The 14706-nt window shown below is 43.8% G+C and overlaps 1 protein-coding gene across 1 annotated transcript; it reads right to left on the reverse strand.

The window, feature by feature from the left end:
* Positions 1–11234: 11234 nt before the first annotated feature.
* LOC141193174 (olfactory receptor 5A2-like) lies at positions 11235–12152 on the reverse strand. Its single transcript, XM_073662105.1, has one exon. The coding sequence runs from the start codon at positions 12150–12152 to the stop codon at positions 11235–11237; it is 918 nt and encodes a 305-aa protein (XP_073518206.1).
* Positions 12153–14706: the final 2554 nt, after the last annotated feature.

Below are 14706 nucleotides of genomic sequence, written 5' to 3' on the forward strand. Positions count from 1 at the left end.
TTGGAAACCGCACTGATCAGAAGAATGGGGAATTTTTATCCCCATTTTAAAATGGAGCGGCAGATGGGATATCTGACTGCAGCTCCATTCATCCTCTTTGGGGTTTTCCAGAAAAAGCTAAGTGCAGCCCCTTAGATAATGAATGGATCAGTGGTCGAGTCCGCACATGGGGCTCCATACTAATGAGGATAAAAGCTCCACATTCTGAAGATCGGTGCAGGTCCCAGCAGTCGTCCCCCACCAATCAATAACTTATCACTTATCCTTTAGCCATGTTCACACGTTCAGTATTTGGTCAGTATTTTACATCAGTATTTGTAAGCCAAAACCAGGAGTGGAACAATCAGAGGAAAAGTATAATAGCAACACGTCACCACTTCTGTATTTATCACCCACTCCTGGTTTTAGCTTACAAATACTGATGTAAAATACTGACCAAATACTGAATGTGTGAACGTGGCCTTAGGATAGGCGATTACTTGTTTTCACCATAGAACACCTGTAAGTGCATATTTGCTACTCTGTAATACTCACAGGACAGGGAGGGGTTAAACATCCAAGTATTTAATCTCTATTGGAAATTAAGAATCTTCCCCTTACTGATATCAGAGATAACAAATGGCCGCCATACACAACACAATTCACTATACCAAGACCAGTAGTACCACATACAAGGGATAAATACCGCCACACTGTGACCAGACTACATATTAACACCACATTGTGACCGAATAATACCACATACAAGGAACAAATACCGCCACACCATGACCGTACCACATAGTGACCGAATACCACACACAGGCGATTAATACAGTCACACCATGACAAGACCACAAATTACCTCCACATATTGACTGAATAATATTGTCACACCATGACCAGGCCACATAAAGACTGAATAATGCTGTCACACCATGACCAGATCATATATTACTACCATATAGTGACCAAGTAATACAATACTGATCATTAATAAAAAAAACACAATACTAATAACACAAATATTATCACTGGTGACATTATACACAGGAGCTCTGTATATAGTGTCAGTGTACAGGTAATACAGGGATCACCAGTGACATTATACACAAGAGCTCTGTGTATGGTGTCAGTGTACAGGTAATACAGGGATCACCAGTGACATTATACACAGGAGCTCTGTATATAGTGTCAGTGTGTGTGTATAGGTAATACATATACTCACCAGTGACATTATACACAGGAGCTGTGTGTATAGTGTCAGTGTAGAGGTAATACAGGGATCACCAGTAACATAATACACAGGAGCTCTGTGTATAGTGTCAGTGTAGAGGTAATACAGTGATCACCAGTAACATAATACACAGGAGCTCTGTGCATAGTGTCAGTGTACAGGTAATACAGGGATCACCGGTGACATTATACACAGGAGCTCTGTATATAGTGTACAGGTAATACAGTGATCACCGGTGACATTACAGCATATATAGAGTAGCCGTATATGCTGTAATACAGGTATGTACAGGTTGAAACAGTGACCATCTCCATACAGAATTATGGGCCCCATGTAATGCTGCTCCATACAGTATATTGGCCCCATGCTGCTACATACAGTATATTGGCCCCATGTTGCTCCATACAGTACATTGGCTCCATGCTGCTCCATACAGTACATTGGCCCCATGCTGCTCCATACAGTACATTGACCCCATGCTGCTCCATACAGTATATTGGCCCCATGCTGCTCCATACAGTATATTGGCCCCATGCTGCTCCATACAGTATATAGGCCCCATGTAATATTACTCCATACAGTATATAGACCCCATGTAATGCTTCTTCATACAGTATATTGACCCGATGTATTGTTACTCCATACAGTATATTGGTCTCATGTAATGCTGCTCCATACAGTATATTGGCCCCATGCTGCTCCATACAGTATATTGGCCCCATGCTGCTCCATACAGTATATTGGCCCCATGCTGCCGCATACAGTACATTGGCCCCATGCTGCTCCATACAGTACATTGGACCCATGCTGTTCCATACAGTGCATTGGCCCCATGCTGCTCGATAAATTATATTGGCCCCATGCTGCTCCATACAGTATATTGGCCCCATGTAATGCTGCTCCATACAGTATATTGGCCCCATACTGCTCCATACAGTATATTGGCCCCATGTAATGTTACTCCATACAGTATTTTGGCCCCATGTAATGCTGTTCCATACAGTATATTGGCCCCATGCTGCTCCATACAGTATATTGGCCCTATACTGCTCCATACAGTATATGGGCCCCCATGATGTTGCTCCATACAGTATATGGGCCCCCATGATGCTGCTCCATACAGTATATGGGCCCCCATGATGCTGCTACATACAGTATATGGGCCCCCATGATGTTGCTCCATACAGTATATTGGCCCCATGATGTTGCTCCATACAGTATATGGGCCCCCATGATGTTGCTCCATACAGTATATGGGCCCCCATGATGTTGCTCCATACAGTATATGGGCCCCCATGATGTTGCTCCATACAGTATATGGGTCCCCATGATGTTGCTCCATACAGTATATGGGCCCCCATGATGCTGCTCCATGCAGTATATGGGCCCCCATGATGCTGCTCCATACAGTATATGGGCCCCCATGATGTTGCTCCATACAGTATATGGGCCCCATGATGTCGCTCCATACAGTATATGGGCCCCCATGATGTCACTCCATACAGTATATGGGCCCCCATGATGTTGCTACATACAGTATATGGGCCCCCATGATGTTGCTCCATACAGTATATGGCCCCCATGATGCTGCTCCATACAGTATATGGGCCCCCATGATGTTGCTCCATACAGTATATGGGTCCCCATGATGTTGCTCCATACAGTATATGGGCCCCCATGATGTTGCTCCATACAGTATATGGGCCCCCATGATGTTGCTCCATACAGTATATTGGCCCCCATGATGTTGCTCCATACAGTATATGGGCCCCCATGATGTTGCTCCATACAGTATATGGGCCCCATGATGTTGCTCCATACAGTATATGGGCCCCCATGATGTTTCTCCATACAGTATATGGGCCCCCATGATGTTGCTTCATACAGTATATTGGCCCCCATGATGTTGCTCCATACAGTATATGGGCCCCCATGATGTTGCTTCATACAGTATATTGGCCCCCATGATGTTGCTCCATACAGTATATGGGCCCCCATGATTTAACTCCATACAGTATATGGGCACCATGATGTTGCTCCATACAGTATATGGGCCCCCATGATGTTGCTCCATACAGTATATGGGCCCCCATGATGCTGTATACATAAAAAAAATCAAATCCTCTCCTCTCCCGTTCCCTGCAGGTCCAGTGTACTCAGCGTCTTCTGACTCTGCACTGCTCAGAGCAGAGGGCGGTAGCAGGTCCTGTGACGCCACCCGGCGCACTCGGGCAAGTGCTGGGGCCCTGGACAAACAGGGGGGCCCACTCTGCTTCCTGGTATCATCTCTGGATAATAGCATCTATATTGGAGTTGCTCCTGGGAGGTGATGATGTGATTGGAAGGGCCTGCTCCTCCTCCAGTTCAGTGTGGACCCCATACCAGGAAGCCGTGTGGTGCTGCTGAGGCTGCTAGATATGAGGTGATACTTCACCACACAAGATCTTGAGAGGACAGAGGAGCTGCGTAATGGGTCTGTGTGGAGACAGCAATTATGTATTTTAGTTTTGTATATATAGATTTAAGTGTAACTGATCTGATACTGTGATTTGGGGGCATAAAAAGTGGATCAAGTTACTACATGTGGGTTGCATGTCGTTTCTCTTGAACAGGGAATGTGCAGAAGCTGCATGCATGGTTCTGCAGGTTGTGGGGGCTTGCATAAGTAAGGAAGTGATGTTGGGGGTCTTGCACAGAAAAGGGGTGAAGCATGCACGTGCAGCATGTTGTGGGGTCTTGCATAGGGAATGGGTTAATGTTGCAGGTTGGGGCCATGCATAAGTAAGTGGGTGATGTTGGGGTCTTTCACAGGGAACGGGTAAAAGGACAACTCCTTCTCATACCCCACGCTTAGCCCCGATAAAATAATAACGTTATACTCACCTACCGTGCTGGCGCCATTCCCGCAGTATCGGCACTCGTGATCCCGGGGTTCTCGTGCGGTTGTTGTGACACGTGACCCCGGTGCTCAATCACAGTCACTGTCCCCACCTTCAGACAAATCGAACATGAAGAGGAAGTCAGAGATCAGCTGCAGCCCGGACTTCCTCTTCATGTTCGATGGAGTGCGCTTTGTTTCCCTCCAGCCCCGTTTGGCTGCGTACTGCAGTCCTCTGAGTCCTCTGAGACTCATTTGAACCCTTAGCTAAACTTTAATACTGTTATAATATTTTATTATTCCTTTTTGGGTTCAATTATTGTGACTATATACTGTAGATCAGAGGTCTTTGTCCCCCTTTCCTTTTCTGGTTAAGTTTATATAATCAGGTCAGACTCCACTCTTAGTGGATTCTTAATAGGTTTTCCATATTGTGATCGTGTTGTATTCACAGACTCTCCTACAGGTTACATGGATTTTAAGAAACGTGATAGAACCTGGGTTAATCAACTCGGGACCATATTTGGTGAGAAGCAGAATACCGTAACTCATGAGACACTTGATACTAAAGACTTGAAACTGAGAATAAAAGATCTATTAAAAAAGAGAATCAAGACATGGTGGAATAAGGCCGCACTTGAAAATTATTTAGCTAAAGGTATAATACCTAGAGGATTGCGTGTCCAATTATTTCCTACCCTTGAGATTGAAGACCCATTATTCACTCAAAAATGGGAGGACACTTTAACTAAGTGCTCGAACACATTGCTGGAACTACTGATAGGAATAGATAAACGGACTCTTGAAGCACTGGAAAAAGAAATTGAAGATTTACGTATTAAAATTCAGAATACACTCCCTAGCGATGAGTACAAACTATTTGACCAGTCTTTGGACATAGATTTATCTAATTTGGAGTCGGAAATACAGAGCACTAAGACTAAAAAATACCAACGTGACTTGGGGAACTATCAGTCCAAACGCGTGTACCGTTGGCATCAGAAGCGCCATAGATTCACAGCTCGTTCACAATCAGTCTCCAATATCTCGACAACTTCAGAGGAAGAATGTGGAGATCATTTTTTAGAAAAACGGTTAACATCAGCAGAAGACGCTACACCCCAAAATTCAATAACACGCCTCAGAACACTAAACGCCAAAGGGAGGAATCATCCCTATCACTTCAGGGACAAGAAAATGAAGAAACCTTAAAGGTAATTAACCTATCCAATAAACATCTTTCTAAATCACAGGTGGAAGTACTTTCTAAAGGCCTTTCCTTTGCACCGGTGATGGGCTCTGACTATTTCACTTTAATCAAAGATTTGGAACTATTTGCTCGTAAACTCCTTTTTAAAAAACACTTCAGTCCAGACCTATCACCATTTACGACAGCTACTGAGCTCCGGGCACTTCGGGACCTAGAGTCATTGGAAGCTGAGAATATTTCACAAAGTGACCCTCTTTTCCCCCCCAATTTATACCCACGTTCACAGACGTTTCCATCTTTGTCCTCTTGTCCACCGGTGGAAATTTTTGTTAACATGGTAAGGGAGGATTTTGCTAAACTTAATAACAAATCAATGAAAGACAATCTTTCTCGATCACACAGACTAGCCCTTAAAGAACTGATGAATATGAAGGATGTTGTCCTGAAAAGGGCGGATAAGGGAGGCAATGTGGTCGTTTGGCCGGTGGACATGTATGAGACCGAGGTCTTTAGGCAATTAAATAGGAAAGACTGGTATAAGAGACTGGACTCTATTCCAGTGCTTAAATTCAAACAAGAACTGACTGAATTAATTGATGACGGTCTGGCGGCCTCCACCATTCCGCCAAAAATTGGGGAAGCCCTATTACCAGAACATCCTATCATACCCACTTTTTATTTGCTTCCCAAAGTTCACAAAGACCCCCTCTGCCCTCCGGGGAGACCCATTGTCGCCGGCATGGGGGGTCTTTGTGAACCAGCATGCCAGTTTATTGATTTTTATTTGAAAAAAAGTGTCGAAACCCTCCCTTCCTATGTCAAGGACACCTCTGACGTTCTGAGGAGATTGGATGGGGTCGTGTTGGAGGAGGATATGTGGTTTGTTACTTGCGACGTGGAGTCCCTGTATACGTCGATATGTCACGACCACGGGATCGATGCTGTGCGGGTTTTCTTGAACATGACCAACCTTGAGTCAGATCTTATCTTATTCATTCTGTCATTGTTACAATTTATCTTAACACACAATTTTTTTGTGTTCAAGGACCGCCCCTTCCTACAGCTCCAGGGCACGGCAATGGGGGCATCTTGTGCCCCCTCTTATGCCAATCTTTTCCTGGGGCTGTGGGAGAGGGATATGGTCCTGGACACACTCGGGCACGAGCGTGTGGTCTCGTGGTCGAGATATATCGACGACATCATCTTTATTTGGCAGGGACCCTCGTCGCAACTAGACTCTTTCTTAAACCTACTTAATATTAACGATCTTAATATTAAGCTTACATGGAAATATAGTCAATGTCAGATTGACTTTTTGGACCTGCTTATCACTAGGTCCCCGGATGGGACTATCAATACGGATATTTTTAGGAAAAAAACATCTACCAATTCTCTCTTGCATTTCCAATCTTCTCACCCTCCGAAATTGAAAAAATCAATCCCCATTGGCCAATTCTTAAGAGCCCGTCGCATTTGCTCTGACAACATGAGCTTTAATACCCAGGCAGATGATCTATCCCGCAGGTTCTTGAGCAGGGGATACAACCATCAGGACATTAGAAAAGGTTATAATCGTGCCAAGAGCACTAATAGACAAACCTTACTGACAGGAAACCCAAAATCTAGGAAATTTTCCCCTTCTGATCAACCTCCGAGATTTATCACCACCTTTAATGCCAACTGGGACGGGATTCAAAAAATCCTGTCTAAACATTGGCCAATATTACGTTCTGATAAGGATTTACAATATCAGTTACCAAAACATCCATCTGTGACTTGGCGCAAATCACGCACACTTGGTGATTTACTTTGTAATAGCCATTATGTTCCTCCCAAGAACCAATACCTCTTTGGTGGCTCGGGCCCCCCTTGGGGTTGCTTTCCTTGTGGAGATTGCTCGGCCTGTAAATACATAGTTAGAACAAAAACATTTGGCAATACAAATAATAAAAAAACTTTCAAAATTGTCCACCATATCACGTGTAACACTACAGCGGTGATATATCTTGCCAAATGCCCTTGTGGACGTATTTACACAGGAATGACAACTAGAGCGTTAAAAATAAGGACACAAGAACATGTGCGGGATATAATTAATGCAGCGAATTGCCCCGATCCACACCTACTAAAGACCATCCCTAGACATTTCTTTGAATATCATAATTTCAATCCAAAGGGCTTGACTGTCTGTGGGATTGATCACGTTTATATGGGCATCAGAGGGGGGAATTTAAAACAAAAGTTACTCCAGAAAGAGACTCGTTGGATGGTTATCTTGGACACGCTATCCCCTAATGGTCTTAATGAGACCATCAGTTTCAAGCCTTTTCTCTGATATTTTTGTTTTTAACTTTGGACACTATTTTCTGTGTTTTTTGCAGTCATGTCTATTTACATTTATATTTTCTTATATTTTGTAGCTTTGAGGTACTTCTGTGCTTCATTTCTGTTTGGTATCGGGCGGTGAGGAGCGGTGCTACCATCTATTCTTTATTACGGGATTGCGGAATGATGGCACCGATCTGACTGAGTTCTTTATCATTGAAGCAGCAAGCTGATTGGCTGAATATTGTTTACTTTCTGTGAACTTCTACAAGGAGGACTGTCAAGATTGTCAACATTGAAGCATAATATTGATGTCTGTATACCTGATTATATATTTTAACTATGTCTGCCTCCACTGATCAATCATTATTTACGGAACCACGCTGTCAGTTCTGACAGAAGGTTGCCAATACTCTTGTAAAAAATGGTGGGCTATTTTTATGGTCTCCTTAGACTGAAACCTATACTGTGGCATGTTTTTTCATAAAAAATCTATAAGATTGTATTTGTGGTATTCAAGAGGCGATATATATGTTTACTGCACAGCTCGATCTCGATATACATGCCCATTATATAGCCCTACTATAATATAAAATATATTATCTGCAAGTTCTCAAAAAGACTTTATTGGGCCGATTTGTACTACCCGCTTCCAATTAGCTTGGCCTGGGAGGGTTACTGTTATTATCTGAACAAGTGGACTTATCTGTCTGCCAATCTTAGGATATTGTGCTTTTGTCAGTTCTATACTTCACCTTTTGAGGATATTGTACCCTCACTATTTAATTATACAATCTGACCCCCTTAATTCTTATAACTATCAAACCTTGACTGCCTCTTTATCTTGATGGTGCAGACGCATCCCGCTCATGCGCTGTTTGTCCCCTGTGGCGCCGCCGGCTGGACGCGTTGCCGGGACGACGGGAGCGATGACGTTGTCCTCCTTCCCGTCTTTCCCCGGCGCGCGTCGGCTGGCCGCGCCTTCCAGGGGAGGAGCAACATGACGAGTAATGCGCCGATTCGCCAGCCGCCCGGACCCCGCGATATTTATAGTGTCCATTTTTAACTTGTGTCACGCCTCCTGACAAAGCCGGAAGGAGAAACGCGCGTCGAGGCGCTCACGAGGATCTCCAGCCCTCTCCCCACAACGCGGATATGTCCCCAGGTACAGCATTTATTTAATATATCTTTTACTATGCCGTGTTATACTCGCTTAGTGCTCACTGCCAAGCATATTTCGATCCCCATTTATACCTTGAATCTTGCTGTCTCGGTGGCTGCTATGCATGCCTGTTTGTGTGGGGGGCGAATTTCTGCCATTTTTTGATTGAGGGCTGGGAATCCTCTGTGTTTCTATGGGTTTCTATCATTCACTATTGCTGCAAATATTTTAGCAATTTGTCTTCTTTCACCATATGTGGATTTTTTATGTGTATTAATATATTGCTCTAATAAAATTAACTTGATATTTAAACCGATCCCGCGGTTTTTCTTCTGACAAAGAGCTCTCTGGTTTTTCTTTATTCCTCTGAGACTCATTTGAACCCTTAGCTAAACTTTAATACTGTTATAATATTTTATTATTCCTTTTTGGGTTCAATTATTGTGACTATATACTGTAGATCAGAGGTCTTTGTCCCCCTTTCCTTTTTTGGTTAAGTTTATATAATCGGGTCAGACTCCACTCTTAGTGGATTCTTTATAGGTTTGCCAGCGGAGCAGAAGTCTGACTCACCGTCGCTTGCACAATACAAGGCTGCGGTGCAGTACGCAGCCAAACGGGGCCGGAGGCATGCTTTGCGCATGCGCGGGAGGGGAGGCAGAGCTGGGTACGTCACAAGGCCTGTCACAGGACCCTGTGAGGTGCAGGGGAAGGGGGAATATGGTAATTTAGCACAGAGACGGCGATTTAGGGGAACAGTAGGCAGATAGGAGGGGTTTGCTTGGTATCCCCTGGACGCCAAGCCTCTGGAAAACTGACTTTATAAAACCAGATTTCTCTGCAATCAGATCTCTGCTATGGGCCATACAGGTATGTATAGATTTACTTTTCTATCACCTGTATGGCCATAGTAGAGGTCTGATATCTCCCAGGGGGTGACACATTCCCTTTAAAGAGCTATTGTGCTTGGCTAAACAATGTAGTGGTTAAATGTAATGTAAAGTGAGACCAAAGTCATTATGGCAAAAATAATCATTATTTGAAAAGAGTTCAAACAGCAATAAAGCAAAAACATATTGATTCTGTAAAAATGGTAATGTAAAAGTTCATAAAAGTCCAATATATCAAAAATCAATTAACTTGATCTATAAATGCTGTAATGAGGAAAACATAGAAATGACAAAATTGTGTTTTTTCAATTGCCGCAACAATGCAATAAGAAGCAATCAAAATGTCAAAAAAAATGTAAACATTACAGTTCTCGGAAAATGTCAACACAAGCAATTTTTTTTTTTTAAATATTCTGAGTTTTTTTCACCACCTAAACAAATAAAACCTAAACCAGTTTAGTTTCACTGATCTGGAGAATCATTTTCTCAGGTCATTCTTACCACACAGTAAATTTACGTTGTAAAAACAAAGCTCAAAAAACAATTGCAGAATTTCCTTTTTTCTTCATTTTCCCCATTCTTAGAACTGTTTTCACCATTTTTTAGCATATTGAATGACAAAATAAATTATCTCATTCAAAACCACAACTCGTTCTGCGGAGAAAAAAAACACTCATACTCGTTCTGCGGAGAAAAAAAACACTCATATAGCTATCTCGACGGAAAAATAAAAAAAAGTTATGGCTCTGGGAATAAGGGGAGGAAACAGCAAAAGTGCAAAAATGGAAAATTGCCCAGTCAGAAAGTGGTTAAACCACTAAACTATTTCAGAAATATCACAAAAAGTAGAAGAAAAAATAGTTATCGAAATGTTAGTTGGCCATAAATGATACAATACGATACACTTTATTGATCTCGAGGGAAATTGTAGATGTACAATATATTTCAAAGAGTAACAAACACACAATGGCCATGCTGAAACAAGAAATTTATTTGTGGGGACGAGAGAGATCTGTAAGTTAGCAAAGTGGTAAATATAGCAAGGAACACACTCTTACATACCAAACAGTATCTGTGTCCTCCTCTTGGATTAGTGCCGGACCCAGATATGTGTTTCATCGCAAGCCTTCATCAGGGGGTAGAAAAGACTGGCTCGTGCCAGTGAGAGAAGGCAGCCTAGGAGAGGCTTGCTTTTAATTTTTTAGCTATTCTAATAATGCGGCCATTTGCTGATGTCATGTTTGCTCTCACGTTCCCTTCGGTTATATTGATATAATGCTAAATGTCTTACCATGTCCTATCACCTGGTGGAGATGGGGGAAAAGGCCCTTTTGTAAAAAAAAAAAGACACCAGAATTATAAATGGCACATGGAAATGGGGGGATCATCCTATAGGAATTGCCTTGGAGTTGACCTCCTGCTATGGCTGAATAGAATGTTTAATAACAACATAAACAGAAAACAGTCACTCAAGAAGGTCTCTTTACTGGTGGGGGTGCATGCAACATATGAACTTCTTATGTCTTAAGCTTTGTCTTTTTTCCTTTTCATTTTTAAATACTAATAATTGCTTTTTTTAAAGCTCTCTTTACTTCTTTATTTCTCAAGCAATATATAACAGGGTTCAGCAATGGAGGCAGCACACTGTTGACAATAGATGACACTCGGACGACTGTAAAAGATTCCCCAGACTTTGGGCCATTGTAGCTGAAAATACCTGTTATGTAAAAAACTGTGATGACAATGAGGTGGGAGGAACATGTGGAGAAGACTTTTTGTCTTCCCTCTGATGAGTGGATTTTCAATATGGTAGAAATTATGTGGACATAGGAGTTCATGACAACTAAAAATGTGGTTACTCCAAGCACCACTGTGTCTACTCGTATGAATATCTGACTACTATATATGTCACTACAAGCAGCTTCCAACATTGGAAGAACATCACAGAGGAAATTGTTGATATGACGAGGTCCACAAAATGTTAGGTTCAAAGTCATAAAGGTGTGAAACATGGAGTTTATCAAACCAAGGAGGCAACATCCTGCCACAATGTAGGAGCAGAACCTTTTGTTCATAATTAGTATATAGTGTAGGGGGTTACATATGGCTATATATCGGTCATAAGCCATGGCGGCCAGAAGAAGACATTCTGTTCCTCCAACACAGATAAAGAAATAAAGCTGGATAAAGCATCCACTAAAAGATATTCTCCTGTTTCCGGTTAGAGCATTTACCAGCATAGCTGGAAGGGTGACCGTAGAGTAACACACATCTAGGATGGACAAGCAACATAAGAAAAAATACATTGGAGTTTGGAGGTGGCTGTCTACCTGGATGATACTAAACACAGACAAGTTAGTTATAAGAACCATGATATAAGCCATAGAAATTAAAAATGAACAGATCATTGGTCCCTTGGAGAATCCCAGTAGAATAAAGTCATCCATAGATGTATTGTTTTCAGATCTCATTAAAAAGTCTATGGGAACAAGATCACGGTGTTAATCTGATAGTCCATTAAGGTCAACAGTCTACATCTTGGTGGTTGATTCTAGATATCACAATATTACGGTAGTGGGATGTCAACTATAATAACTTATAACCATTCCCTCTTACTACAGACTCTCTCATCTCTCAGCATCACAGACTTGGCCCTATCTTGGATCTCCTCATACCTAACAGACCTAACAGACATTCAGTGTCTCCCACTCACACACCACTTCCTCATCTCGCCCCCTATCTGTTGGTGTCCCCCAAGGTTCAGTTCTAGGACCCCTTGTAGCATCGGCGTCTCTGCCCCCTGCCAGGCAGAGATGCCGTCCCCCTTACCTGCTCCAGCGTCTTCCGGCCTTCCTGCAGCTGCTGCTGGTGCACGCCCTTGCACTCCCTCCCTCTTAACGGGGCCACACGCGCCGTCCTAAAAAGTCCCTGGCCAATCACCGGAGGGCTTTCCCTATAAGAGGCACCTCCTCCAATATGGAGGTGCCCGTGCAAGGTTGTTGCTTTGTGATTCTTACTTTGCTTCAGCCCCCAGGTCCTCTGCAAGTCAGTCCTGTTCGCCAGTCTGATCTTCTGCTCAGTCCGCTAGCCTGACTTCTCTTCTGCCCGAAAGTCTGTCTACAGTCCAGTCCGCCAGTCTGTCTATGGGCTCTGCCCGCCTGCTTACCTGGAAGCACCTGCCTGTTACCTGCCGTGCCTGCCAGCCCGCTTACCTGGAAGCACCTGCCTGTTATATGCCGTGCCTGCCTGCCCGCTTACCTGGAAGCACCTGCCTGTTACCTGCCGTGCCTTCCTGCCCGCTTACCTGGAAGCACCAGCCAGCTACCTGTTGTGCCGCCAGCTTGCCTACCCGGAACACTCACTTTACTATCTGCCTAATCAGCCTACTTGTCTACCCGGACCACCAGTCAGCCTGCCAGCCGAAGCTCATCCGTTGTGCTGGTTAGTTCCTGCCTTCTGACCAGTGCGAGTCACCTGCTCTCATACAAGGTCGGTCCCAGAGTGGCACCTGGTCCCTCTGCTCGGTTCCTCCCTGGTTCACGGAGTCGACTGAGCCGCTGTGCGACCTTGGGGACCGAGTGGATACTTAGTCATGCCCCTCTGGTCCCTCCTTGCACCGCAGCACAGAGGTTCCACCACCCGGATCCGTAACACCCCTGCTCTTCTCCATCTACACTTTTGGCCTGAGACAGCTCATAGAGTCTCACGGCTTTCGCTATCACCTTTATCCTGATGACACACAAGTCTACTTCTCCGGTCCCGATATCTCCTTCCTACTAACCAAAATCCCACAATGTCTGTCCGCTATTTTACCCTTCTTCTCTGACAGATTTCTAAAACTTAACATGGATAAAACTGAATCCATCAACTTTCCACCATCTCATTCATCCCCACCACCTGACCTATCCATCAACGTCAATGGCTGCTCACTCTCCCCAGTCCGGCGAGCTCGCTGCCTTGGGGTAACTCTGGACTCTGATCTCTCCTTCAAACCACATATCCAAGCCCTTTCCACTTCCTGCCGACTCCAACTCAAAAATATCTCCTGGATCCGCACATTCCTCAACCACAAATCTGAAAAAACACTAGTGCACGCCCTCATCATCTCCCGCCTCGACTACTGCAACCTCCTACTCTGCGGCCTCCCATCCAATACTCTTGCACCCCTCCAATCTATCCTAAACTCTGCTGCCCGACTAATCCACCTGTCCCTCCACTATTCCCCTGCCTCTCTTCTCTGTCAATCCCTTCTCTGGCTCCCCATTGTCCAGTTCAAAACCCTAACCACGGCATACAAAGCCATCCACAACCTGTCTCCTCCACATATCTGTGACCTAGTCTCCCGATACATACCTGCACACAACCTCCAATCCTCACAAGATCTCCTGCTCTACTCTCCTGTTTTCTCCTCTTCTCACAATCGCATACAAGATTTCTCCCGTGTATCCCCCCTACTCTGGAACTCTCTACCCCAACATATCAGACTATTGCCTACCGTGGAAATCTTCAAAAGGAACTGAAGACCCACCTCTTCCGACAAGCCTACAACCTGCAGTAACCATCGCTCCACCATACCGCTGCATGACCAGCTCTACCCTCACCTACTGTATCCTCACCCATTCCTTGTAGACTATTAGCCCTCGTTGGCAGGGTCCTCACTCCTCCTGTACCAGTCGCCGTCATGTTTTGTTCAAGATTATTGTAATTGTTTTATATGTATACCCTTTTTCACATGTAAAGCGCCATGGAATAAATGGCGCTATAACAATAAATAATAATAATGTCACTGGCTTCGAAGAGGGACTCAGTAGTGAGGGCACCATGATTAAAAATGCATTAGTTACCATCAACAGTCTTTACAAACGAACAACAAAGATTTTAAAGATAAGTCCCTCCCAAAGTCACCTCTTTCAATGTCATATATATACAGTGGGGAAATTAAGTATTTGATACACTGCCGATTTTGCAAGTTTTCCCACCTACAAAGAGTGGAGAGGTCTGTAATTTTTATCGTAGGTACACTTC

The sequence above is a fragment of the Phyllobates terribilis genome, unplaced genomic scaffold (assembly GCF_046119375.1).
Source record: "Phyllobates terribilis strain yellow unplaced genomic scaffold, ASM4611937v1 Scaffold_65__1_contigs__length_7625178, whole genome shotgun sequence".
NCBI classification, from domain to species: domain Eukaryota; kingdom Metazoa; phylum Chordata; class Amphibia; order Anura; family Dendrobatidae; genus Phyllobates; species Phyllobates terribilis.